General features: G+C 38.0%; 1 protein-coding gene and 1 long non-coding RNA gene across 2 annotated transcripts in view; one reads left to right on the top strand and one right to left on the bottom strand.

Annotated features, from left to right (window-relative positions):
- Positions 1-12,500, bottom strand: part of LOC123515703 — a 26,596-nt gene that overhangs the window by 10,721 nt on the left and 3,375 nt on the right. Inside the window, exon 2 of the long non-coding RNA XR_006677972.1 lies at positions 3,184-3,338. This is a non-coding gene — a long non-coding RNA (uncharacterized LOC123515703). The remainder of the gene's footprint in view (positions 1-3,183; positions 3,339-12,500) is intronic.
- Positions 1-12,500, top strand: part of LOC123515702 — a 37,331-nt gene that overhangs the window by 22,650 nt on the left and 2,181 nt on the right. Inside the window, exons 2-3 of the mRNA XM_045274522.1 lie at positions 552-879; positions 3,190-3,304. Of these exons, the coding sequence (XP_045130457.1) occupies positions 715-879; positions 3,190-3,304 (280 nt within the window). The 5' untranslated portion in view covers positions 552-714. The remainder of the gene's footprint in view (positions 1-551; positions 880-3,189; positions 3,305-12,500) is intronic.

Below are 12,500 nucleotides of genomic sequence, written 5' to 3'. Positions count from 1 at the left end.
CTACTATTGGTACTTTTTTTATTATTATTTTTTTCATGGTTTTTCAGTTTCTTGTTATGCATTTTTCTTCATCATTTTTTTTCCCTCCTGTTCTTGTTCTTCTTTATTCTCTTCTTATCGTTCCCTTTTTTTTTCCTTCCTTTTCTTCTTGTAATATTTAAAAAGAAAAAATATATCAGTAACAGCCGTTTTCTTTTTTTCTTTTCTGCTTCTTATGTTTCTTTTAATTATTTTATTTTGTGATCTCCTCCTCCTCCTCCTCCTCCTTTTCTTCATCTTTCTTCTGCTCTTCTTGTTCCTATTCTTCTCTCTTTTCCTTTCTCCTCTTCTTGCTGTGCCCCCTCATTTTTTCTCATCTTCCTGTTCTCCTCCCTTTCTTTCCCCATTTTCCTTCCTTTTCTTATTCTCTCCTTTCTTTTCCTCTCTCTTACCCTTCTAGCTCTTTTTCTTCCCTTTCTTCCTCCTCTTGTTACTCTCCCTCTTTGTCCTTCCTTCTTCTTTCATCCTCGTAACACTTCTTGCAATACTAACAACAATAACGACTTTTCCAGGTCTTCCAAGGCAAAGCAACACCACGTGGGAGTGAACGAGAGAACACAGCAGCCAGAACACTCATCTAACCAACCACCCAGTCAGTGAACCATCCAAAATACGTCTAACCATCCATCTAGCCATCCATCTCGCTATCCTGCATGACGCTAAGACTTCGAAGCGATGTCTGATTCCAAGAAGTCGTTTATCGAGGCGGAGCAGGAGAAGGGGGAGGGTATGAAGCTGAAGGAACCCATTAAGCAGCGCGTGGGCCTCTATGTGACCGTGTGTCTCTTCGTCTGCGGTGCGCTACTCCTGCTGGCGACGCTCGTAGGGGTGCTGGTTTTGGTGAGTGGTGGTGGTGGTGGTGGTGGTGGTGGTAGATAGATTTTTGATGTTTTTTTTTTTTTTTTGCTTTCTTTTGTATCTTTTTTTTTTCCTTAGTTTTTTTTCAGTTTGCTTTTTTAATTTTCTTTTTTTCAGTTTTTCTTTTCAGTTTTATTTTTTTCAGTTTTAATTTTTTGAATTTTTTTTAAGTTTTCGTTTTTTTTTGCCTTTTCAGTTTTCCTTTTTTGAGTTTCTTTTTCAGTTTTCCTTTTCAGTTTGCCTTTTTCAATTTTCCTTTTTCAATCTCCCTTTTTCAATTTTCCTTTTTCTGTTTCTATCTTCAGTTTTCCTTTTTAGACAGTATCTTTTCAGTAATTTTTTCCTTAAGTTCTTTTTACAATTCTTTCTTTTTTTTCTTTGATTGTTTTCCTATTTGTTCTTTTTATAGTTTATTTTTCTGCTCTATTACGTTTTTTTTTTTTTTTCAAACAGTGTATTTTTTTAGTCTTGATTTTTATTGATGGTTATTTTTTTATTATTTTGTTTCATCTTTCTTTTTTTTCTTTTTGGTTCTTGATACGCATTCGATTTTTATCAGTTTGAACTTTCTAGCTTCTCCATTTTTTTTATTCATTTATTTATTTTTGTGGGGTTGCATATTTTCTAACTTCTGGAAACTATTCTTTTATACAAATTGAGTCGGTTTGTCTTTTTTCAGTTTCTTTTTTATAATTTTCCCTTTTTCAATTTCTCTTTCTAACTGTCTATTTTCCTTTATCTTTGTCTCAGTATAGGGAACAAAAAAAATCTGAACAAATTACCAACATAGAAATTAAAAGACATCACACCAGTTTCCCTTCATACAATTCCATCACCTCCGTTACCTCTGCTCCGTACTCCTGCTGGCCACCTTCCCCGCCCCTCCCTCTCGCTGCCTTTCCCACTGTTTCACGCTCCACCAAAGCGCATCAGTGCAATGGACACGCCTTCACTTTCGCTCTTCTCCGTATTCTTAAAAATATCTCCGCGCATTTACCCACACGAGAGAGAGAGAGAGAGAGAGAGAGAGAGAGAGAGCAATGAATAAACGCTACCTCTCCCACTCACAAACTACAATGAACCACACATATCTAATATATAAGCTGCTTTCACGTAAATTTAAACCTATTAAAAAAACTAAACTTCACTTCTCCCTCCTTAACTGCTATGACAAACAGCCTCGCGAGGGCCAAAATGTCTGCTGATGCTTCGTTCTTCCTTTGCCTTCCTTTGTTTTACGCCATGCCGCCCTACATAACCGTAAGGGAAGGCTGAATGAACTGCAGTGGTGTGGTGTGGCTTTACGAGCGTGTAACTGCCACTACTTTTTATCTATCACTTTAACCCCTTCAATACTGGGACACATTTTCACCTTGAGATTTGTGTGTGGTTAGACCATTTTATTGACATTAGGAAGGGTCTATGGAGGTCAGAAGATTGATGACCAGAGTCTTTACTATTCTAATCCCCACACAAATTTCAGCTGTACAAAATCACCAAACAGCAAACATGATTAATATTAAAACGCATCATGGTATAGAAGGGCTTAAGAACACACCAGACACTCAAAGAAAAGCAATAACACACATACAGACCTCAAACTCACATATAAACAGCAACACTCTACAAAAACCCTGAAGGAAAGTGAGAGAAGCATAGCGGGCTGGCTTGGCTGTGAGTTACTTGTATGGCTGCCTTGATCCCTCCCAGAGACCTCGTAGAAATGACCCCTAGCCTGGCCCACCCCTCACCTCTAACCTACGTGCTGCTAACTAGAGCCACGCCTTTCTAACTGTATACTGGAGTGTGTGTGTGTGTGTGTGTGTGTGTGTGTGTGTGTGTGTGTGTGTGTGTGTGTGTGTGTGTGTGTGTGTGTGTGTGTGTGTGTGTGTGTGTGTGTGTGTGTGTGTGTGTGTGTGTGGAGGAGACAAAGGATAGTAGTGGCAATCATTCATAGTTATGCTTGCAACAAATATTAAATTAGAAAAGAATAGTTAAGATTATGAATGGAAATACTCATATACTATCTCTCTCTCTCTCTCTCTCTCTCTGATCCGTATTCAGAAACACTTTACTCTCTCACCACGACTGTTTTCCAAGGACACAAACACGACAAGCAGGGTTTCTGAGGATGTTTCTCCTATGAAGTGTGTAGTAACCTTCGCTCATTTGTCATTAGAACCATAAAAAAAAAAAACCTTGGAAACTTGTCACTTAAACAGGAGCCTTTTGAAATAGTGCAGGTGCGGCGCTAAACTGTTTACAAGTATGGTTTTTTTCTCTCACCTACAGGACGTTGGATGGATGCTGGTGCTGGCGGGCGGCTGCGTGGGAGTGGAGGTGGTGGTGGCGGGAGGGGTGGTCACCTGTATTGGTCGCGGTCTACCCAACACGGCGCTGGCTCAAGGTAAGACCACGCGGGGAAAGGTGAGAAGGTGTACCTGTAGAAAAAGATAAAGTACAGGTGAGAAAAAGATACGGTGATGAAGAGAGAGAGAGAGAGAGAGAGAGAGAGAGAGAGAGAGAGAGAGAGAGAGAGAGAGAGAGAGAGAGAGAGAGAGAGAGAGAGAGAGAGAGAGAGAGAGAGAGAGAGAGAGAGAGAGAGACCTGACCCTTATCACGTCGATTTTGAGACCTGAACGAACACAGGTGACACTCATTATTATTATTATCATCATTATCATTATTATTATTATTGTTCTTATTATTGTTCCTCGCGTGACTTCCAAATTAGAGACACGATCACATAAATTAGTGAGATCGAAGGAAAAAGAAAATTACATACCACATCAAATAAAGAGAGAGACAGAAGGAAGAGAAGAAAGAACAAGAGGAGGAGGAGGAGGAGGAGGAGGAGGAGGAGGAGGAGGAGGAAGAGGAGGAGGAGGAGGAGACAACTTAAAGGTAAAGGAGGAAGAAAAGGAGAAAGGAGGAAAATGGAAATGACTGAACAAAAACTAAATTACGTTGACAACACGGAGGAAATGTTATCAAGAGAGAGAGAGAGAGAGAGAGAGAGAGAGAGAGAGAGAGAGAGAGAGAGAGAGAGAGAGAGAGAGAGAGAGAGAGAGAGAGAGGCCATACAAAAACTCAAACCCAATCTTACCTAACCTAACCTAACCTAACAAGAACGAAAATTAAAAAGGAAAATAACGAAAAAGACGAAAAAGACGAAGATAAGAAAAGAAGCAATAAGGAGAGACAAGAAGACAAAGAGAAGATCAACAATAAGAAGAAAAAAGAAAAAAAGAAAACGACAGCAAGGATAACAAAGATGAAAAAATGAACTAGATAAAGAAACAGAGAGAAAGAGACAAAGAAGAAGAATGATAATGATGATGATGATGATGACGATGATGACAATTCGAATAATCCTCAATAACAATAACAACACAGACAAGGGAAAAGAAAAACAAAAAAGAATAAAACAAGACAAAACCACAAAACAAGAAAAAAAAGAAAAGAAAAACAAATGAACACGAACACAACAAAGACAGAGAAAGAGAACAATGATGATGAGGAGGAGAAAGAAAACGGAGAATGACGAAGAGAAAGAAAACGAGGAAGAGGAGAAAAAAAATTAAATTAAAGAGAGGCGGACGAGAGAGAAGAAAATCAGACAGAAGGAAGTTGCTGACGGAGGAGGAGGAGGAGGAGGAGGAGGAGGAGGAGGAGGAGGAGAGAGTGACCTTGAGAGAGATGCCCCCGTTACTTGTGCATTCCTGAGTACCTCCGGCGTGATAGGGCGAGAAGGAGGAGGAGGAGGAGGAGGAGGAGGAGGAAGAGGAGGAGGAGGAGGGAGACAAAGAAGGGCACGTCTTGCTAGAGGGAAACGAACGAAAGAGGAAGAAGAAGAACAGAAAGAAGAGTAGAAGGAAGAGGAGGCCAAAGATAAACGAATAAGAAGGAGAAGAAAAAGAGGAATAAGAGGAAAAATAGAAATACACAAGAAAAAAAAAACTAGAACGAAGAGGAAAGAATGAAAAAAGAGATGAACAATAACAAACGAGAGAGAGAGAGAGAGAGAGAGAGAGAGAGAGAGAGAGAGAGAGAGAGAGAGAGAGAGAGAGAGAGAGAGAGAGAGAGAGAGAGAGTACTAGCGACATAGCAGGAAATGTGAGACAATAAAATAAACACCTTTTTTTTTCCACTTCTAACACCATAACCCTTTGACTTTTCCCTTTGTACGTGTGTGTGTGTGTGTGTGTGTGTGTGTGTGTGTGTGTGTGTGTGTGTGTGTGTGTGTGTGTGTGTGTGTGTGTGTGTGTGTGTGTGTGTAGAAGGGAACGATTTAATTCATATTTTTTTTCTTATAATTCTTGTCCGAAAATAATAGAAAAAAATATTTCAGAGCATGAAATATCAATTGAGAGAGAGAGAGAGAGAGAGAGAGAGAGAGAGAGAGTAATACCATTTTCGTTCACTGCCAATTTCTCCTTTTTTCCCTAATCTCTCTCTCTCTCTCTCTCTCTCTCTCTCTCTCTCTCTCTCTCTCTTGACCTTTTCATCACTTTTCTTAACCTTTTTCAATCCGACTTTTATCCAGTTTTCTTTATTCCTCTTTCTTTAAATCTTTGTATCCTCTTCTTTTTTCTTCCTTTCGGGGCAAGAAGGAGCTAAAGACAAAACCAACACCCTAAGGCTCATTATCACATTACTAAAGCACTGAAATTCAACCATTGTGTCTCTTAACCTTTATCTCTTCTTCCTTTCCTTTATTCTTCTTTTTGTTTAAACCATTTTGATTCCGAGTCGTGGATTCTCTTTTTCTTTCTCTCATTTCTTTTATCTCCCTTTCTTATTACTCTCATTATTATCTTCCCTATTTCCTCTTGCTCTTCTTTGTTCCCTGTTGCCATAGTAACGCGGAGACAACACGGAGAGAGAGAGAGAGAGAGAGAGAGAGAGAGAGAGAGAGAGAGAGAGAGAGAGAGAGAGAGAGAGAGAGAGAGAGAGAGAGAGAGAGAGAGAGAGAGAGAGAGAGAGAGAGAGAGAGAGAGAGAGAGAGAGAGAGAGAGAGTTTTGTTTATTCATTCAGTATTCATTTACTTAATTTCATTATTATTATTATTATTATTATTATTATTATCATTATTATTACTAGTAGTAGTAGTAGTAGTAGTAGTAGTAGTAGTAGTAGTAGTAGTAGTAGTAGTAGTAATAATAGCAGTAGTAGTAAGAGTAACAACAACAAAAACAAGAAAAGCAACAAACTACAACAAAGACAATATAACCAAGACGCCGTGGTACAGTGGATCCATGCGTGCTTTGGGGTCCGCGAGGTCTCCAAGCGCACGGGTTCGAATCCTGTCCACGGTCCGAGTGTAGGTTGGGCTTCCTCACTCGGGGCAACGGTTTCCTAGCGGGTGGGCTTTGAGATAGGAGGTACCACAAAAAGTATCTCCTTTAGCCCATAAATTCCCGTGAAAAAGCCCACATAGTACAACAACAACAACAACAATAACCAATTCAAAGACAGAGTAGAGAAAATCAAACCTGAAGGAAGAAAACGAGAAAGAGCACACACACATAGAGAGAGAGAGAGAGAGAGAGAGAGAGAGACAGAGAAAAAGGGAGAGAGAGACAGAAGAGGGGGAAGGAGGGGAGGCTGAGCTAAATATAGAAGGGAGGAGGGAAGAGAGAAATAAGACGAAGGGAAGGAAGGTACCGATAAGAATGATGATGAATTTTTAACGTTGGGGAAAGGAGTAACTGGCGTAAGAGAGAGAGAGAGAGAGAGAGAGAGAGAGTATAATTGGTGTCAAATGCCGGAAAAAAAATTAAGGAAACATGCAAAATTGAAACAAGACGAGAGAAAAAGAAGAAAAACAGAGAGAAAGAAAAAGATGAAGGAAGCGAAAAGGAGGAGGAGAAGAAAGAAGAAGAATAAAAGGAGAAAAAAAATTAAGAAAAACAAAACAACAAAAAGGAAACGAATAAACAACGAAAAAAAAAACGAAAAAATGACAAATAGAGAAGTAAAGAAGAAAAAAAAAGAAAAGGAAGAAGAGGAAAAGGAAAAAAAAGAAAAGTAGAGAGGAGGGGAAAAGAGGACACAATGCACTCGCTTCTTTCCCCTCACTTAGGAGACACACCTGGCGGGGCGGGGGGGTAGAGGGTGGTAGCCAGGTAAGGGGAGGTGAGAGGGGAACGAGGCAAGTGCACGCAACTCCTCTTCATTACTTCCTGGTAATCTGTAACGCGGTCAAAGGTAACTCGATTCTCCTTAGCCATTCCTGTGTTGATTTTTACTCGTTACCTTATCTGATGCATTTTTCTGAATTTTTCCTGTTTTTTCTTCATTTTCTTGGTTTTGTTTTCTGAATTTTTCCTGTTTTTCTTCATTTTCTTGGTTTTGTTTTCTTAATTTTTCCTGTTTTTCTTCATTTTCCTTGTTTTGTTTTCTTAATTTTTGCTGTTTTTCTTCATTTTCCTGTATTTTTCTTCATTTTCCTGTATTTTCTTTGTATTTTCTTCTTCTTCCTCTGTTTTACTTCTTTTCCTTTATTTTTCTTCTTTTTTCCTGTATTTCTCTTCTTTTATCCCGTTTTTTTCATTTTCCTGCATTTTTCTAATTTTTCTCCTATTTTTCTTTATTTTCCTGTTTTTTTCTTGATTTTCCTGTACTTTCTTCCTTTTCCTGTATTTCTGTTAATTTTCCTGTATTTTTCTTAATTTATCAGTTTTTCTTGATTTTCCTGTATTTTCTTTTTTCCTCTATTTCTGTTCATTTTCCTGTATTTTTAATTTTCCTGTATTTTTCTTAAATTTCCTGTGTTTTTTCCTTTTTATTTTCTTAATTTCCCTGCGTTTCCTTCTTTTTGCTGTTTTTCTTCATTTTCCAGTTTTTCTTCATTTCTCTGTATTTTTCTTAATATTTCCTGTGTTTTCTTCCTTTTCCTTTATTTTCTTAATTTTCCTGTGTTTTCTTCTTTTTCCTTTATTTTCTTCTTTTTCCTGCGTTTTTCTTCATTTTCCTGTTTTTTTTTTCCTTTTTCTCAAGTTCGTGATCTATTGCTCTATGAAATGAAGTGATTATTCTTGTTTTTCTTTGTCTTTTTTCATATTTGTTTATAGTGTTGCGTGGTCTTTCGTAATATTTGTTTTTGTTTTTTGTCACAAGTACATAATTATTGGTTTTTAGTTCCTCTGTACATCACAATTCTCTTTATTTTTATAGTGCCTGTTTAGTCGAATCTCACATAAGCTTTAACCCCTTCAGTATCGCGTTTCCATATTCATTCTGGCTACTATTTTGGTGATTTTATACAACTTCAGAAACTCATGTGGGAGAATAAGATAGTGAAGGTGCTGGCAATCAATATTCTGACCTCTATAGAGCCTTCCAAATGTCAGTAAAATGGTCTAATCGTACACAAATCTCGAGGTAAAAATGTGCCCCAGTACTGAAGAGGTTAATTGCTTGTATAACTATTAATCATGATATTTTGTAATGGTTTTTGTCACAAGTACATAATCATTTGTTTCTAGTTCCTCTGTATATCATAATTCTCTTGATTCTTGTATTGCATGTCAAATCTAACCTCACATAACCTTATTCCTTGTACGGTATAACTATTACTCGCGTCTAGTTTAGCTGTATATCATAATTTTTCATGCATGCTTACTAATCTCATTTAACGTGACCTAATAACTCATATATCTATTACTCATGACTTCCTTTCCTGTATGTTATAATTTTTCTTTTAATTTTTCTATCCCATACTTAATTAACCCCTTCAGTACCACGGCGCGTTTCCATAATGATTCTGCTTACTCTTTGGTGATTTTATACAGCTTCAGAAACTCATGTGGGGGGATTAAAATAGCGAGGACTGTGGCCATTAACCTTCTGACCTCCATAGACCCTTCCTAATGTCAACAAAATGGTCTAATCGTACGCAAATCTCAAAGGTAAAAATATGTTCCAGTATTGAAGGGGTTAATTTAATTTCATCCAAGCTAACCTCATTATTCGTAATTCTATTTTTTTACTGCACATTCCATTTTCTTTTTTCTTTTTTTGTGTATCGTATATTTTATTTTTACAGCACGTTACATTTTCTTTTTTTTTTCTTCTTGTGTATCGTATATTTGATTTTTACAGCACGTTGCATTTTCTTTTTTTCTTTTCATGTGTATCCATAGACAGCGGATCCGGAGTTTATGGTGTATCGTATACTTAACCTAACCTGGTCTAATCATTCTTGTTTATTTTCAGTTTTACATTTCATTTTCATTGCTTTGTTCCCACAGTGTACTTAACTTACCCTGCGATAATGATTACTCTTATATTTTCACTACACGACACAATACTTTCTTTCTTTTGGCGTTATATATATCCACTACATCCTATCACTCTATACTCGTGGTCAACCCTTTATTACCATTCACTTATTCATTTTATCATCATTACTTCTTTACATTCTGCTCTCTGTAATGCCGTTTTATTAATTTTATCGATGTTCTTCCGAGTAACACCTGGTGGTCTTTCTTCATCATAATTCACTTCTCTTAATCGTACGTGTGCTGTTCGTCATTATATTTACAGCGTAGTGCACCATTACACTTTATACTCCGTTATGTAACACTATTGTAATCTAGATCAATGGTTTCTGGGTAACTAGTGAACTTGTCCCCTCTCTCTCTCTCTCTCTCTCTACTAGTCACACGGATGTTCATTGCACTCTTACTTGACCTCAATCTTAACTTTCTTCTTCTTCCTCTCTTTCTTTCACCGCGGGTCATGCAGTGTCATTATAGCTCATACATTTCCTCCTGATCCTTTCACATTTGGCGTCCGTCCTTGCACGTTGGCGGCGTCATATGATCCTGGTACTGTGGCGCCTTCACTAGCCACCCGAAGAACGATTCAAGTCAGTAAGTCAGTCAGTAAATGTTGATATGAAAGGTAAAAGTCAAATATATAAGATGCAGTTGATATTTCAGTCAAGATTTTTAAGTCCTTGAGTACCATGGCGCGTTTCCATATTCATTCTGGTTACTTGGTTAATTTATAGAGCTTCAGAAAGTTATGTAGAGGATCAAAATAGTGGCCTTTAATCTTCTGACCTTCATAGACCCTTCCTAATATCAATAAAATGGTCTAGTGGTACACAAACCTCAGCTATAAAATGTGTCGTAGTATTGAAGGGGTTAAAGAAAGGACAGACATTTAGGTTCTTGCAAGGCTAAAGGATAAAGAAAAAGAGATAAGCAGGAAAGCTCAACAGCACTTCGTTATAATTACCCTCATCCACCATACACAAGGCCAAGCTGTGTCACGTAAACCTGTTGACCCACATTCTGGAGCCATCCTGCCGCGTGCTAGTGCTGGCCTACATAGGAGTCGTGGGTGTGGAGGCAGGGACAGCGAAGGTTTATGAGCAGTGCAGGGAATTTATGGTTTTGACTCCTAGAAAACTTCGTGGGCATGATGAAGACAAGGAATCTGAGGTACAAGGTTATATTCTGAAACCTATTATTTTGAAAAGGGTTAAAGCTGAAATGAAACAGTTTTTTAATGGCTATGTTCTGAAATCTGTTACTTTTAAAAGGGTTTAGCCGAGATTACATAGATTTTTCACGGTCATGTTCTGAAACCTATTACTTTTAAAGGGTTAAGCCGAAGTGACACAGGTTTTCAATGGCCATGTTCTGAAATTTATTACTTTTAAAGGGTTAAGCTGAAGTGACACAGGTTTTCAATGGTCATGTTCTGAAATCTGTTACTTTTAAAGGGTTAAGCTGAAGTGACACAGGTTTTCAATGGTCATGTTCTGAAACCTATTATTAAAAGAGTTTAGCTGAAGAGTCACGGGCTTTTAATGGTGTTTTATGATTCAAGTCACAGATTGACAGGATTTTCTCACTGTCAAAAGGAAACACATTCTTTAGAACCCGGATTTCATGTTTGCTTCTGTTGTTGGTTTCGAATGTAGTAGTAGAGATACAGTGCAGGAGTATTTTTTTTTTCCAGAATAGTAAAAATGATAATAGAAATCTTGTCTGTCGCTAAAACCATGAAAAAAACAGTGTAGAACCAGTATCACTTCATCCAGAGCCTTTCGAAAGTAGCGGAGACAGAGTGCAGGAGATTTCCAGAATAATAATAATAATAATAATAATAATGATAATAATAATAATAATAATAATAATAATAATAATAATAATAATAATAATAATAATAATAATAGGAATCTCGTTAATGTGTCACTAAAACCACAAAAACACATCTTAAAAACCCGTGTCACTTCATCTAGGGCCTTTGAAATATAGATAAGATACAGTACAGAAATTTTTCGAAATAATGATAGAAATCTTGTTAAAATCACAAAGAAACACCTTTAAAAACCCGTGTCACTTCATTTAGGGCCTTTGAAATATATTTAAGACACGGTGCAGAAGTTTTTCGAAATAATAATAATAGAAATCTTGTTAATGTGCCACTAAAACCACAAAAACACATCTTAAAAACCCTTGTCACTTCATCTAGAGCCTTAAGAACGTAGTGGAGATACGGCAGAGAAGATTTTCGGAATAATATGGTTCAGAATCGCGTAGTGTGACTGGCAACGTTGACTGAGGGAGCGTGTGGCGCGCTTCCCGGAAGTCACTCCAGTCACTCCTGCTCGTCGAGTTTCGGTAAGAGAAAACGAGATGTACAAGGAATACAAGGACAAAAACACGTGTAAACCTGACTGGATCTTAAACTAAATTGATCGTCCACGTCAAGATAACACGAAGTACATGAAGGCACACACACACACACACACACACACACACACACAGATGGAGAGCTGAATAAAACGTACATACTAGAGTGAGGAGTGCAAAGACAAGACAGCTTTACTCATAAATCTGAGGAATAAAGGAATGTGGCCAAACACTTCAATGTAACAACACTGTACAGAAAGAGAAACGAATGGAAACCTGAAGAAATAAAACAAGTGAAGGAAGAAAAAAATAAAAAGTAACGAGGAAAAAAAAAAAGAGAAAAAAGATGTATGTGTCAAAAGAAAATTAAGACCCACTTAGATGCCAGATCTCGAGCAGGTCAGAGAGAGAGAGAGAGAGAGAGAGAGAGAGAGAGAGAGAGTGAGTGAGTGAGTGTGTGTATGCGTGTGTGTGTGTGTATGCGTATGTGTGCGTGTGCGTGTGTATGTGTGTGTGTATGTGTGTGTGTATGTGTGTGTGGGTGTGTGTTAACCCCTCCCCCCCAAAAAAAAAAAAATAAGATAAATGCTTGATAACCTTCCTCTTAATTAAATGAGTTCAGGTCAGGAAGGTGGAGATACGGACACACCAAGGGTCAGACACTCGAGGAAGTGAAACCCTGGACCTCACCTACTGTTCGATATATGATGATGACTCTCCATTAGCGTGAGTGAACACCTTCCTTTGTGTGCACAGGTGTTGGGCGAGGCGGAGCAGGTGTGTGTGTGTGTGTGTGTGTGTGTGTGTGTGTGTGTGTGTGTGTGTGTGTGTGTGTGTGTAAACTTCCTGTGGCGTAAAATAATGTGTACAGATTAGGTTAGAATACGAATCAGAGAGAGAGAGAGAGAGAGAGAGAGAGAGAGAGAGAGAGAGAGAGAGAGAGAGAG

Source organism: Portunus trituberculatus, chromosome 39 (assembly GCF_017591435.1).
Source record: "Portunus trituberculatus isolate SZX2019 chromosome 39, ASM1759143v1, whole genome shotgun sequence".
Taxonomy (NCBI): Eukaryota; Metazoa; Arthropoda; class Malacostraca; order Decapoda; family Portunidae; genus Portunus; species Portunus trituberculatus.
Note: the sequence above shows the minus strand (reverse complement) of the source record. Positions and strands in the feature narration are given on the sequence as shown.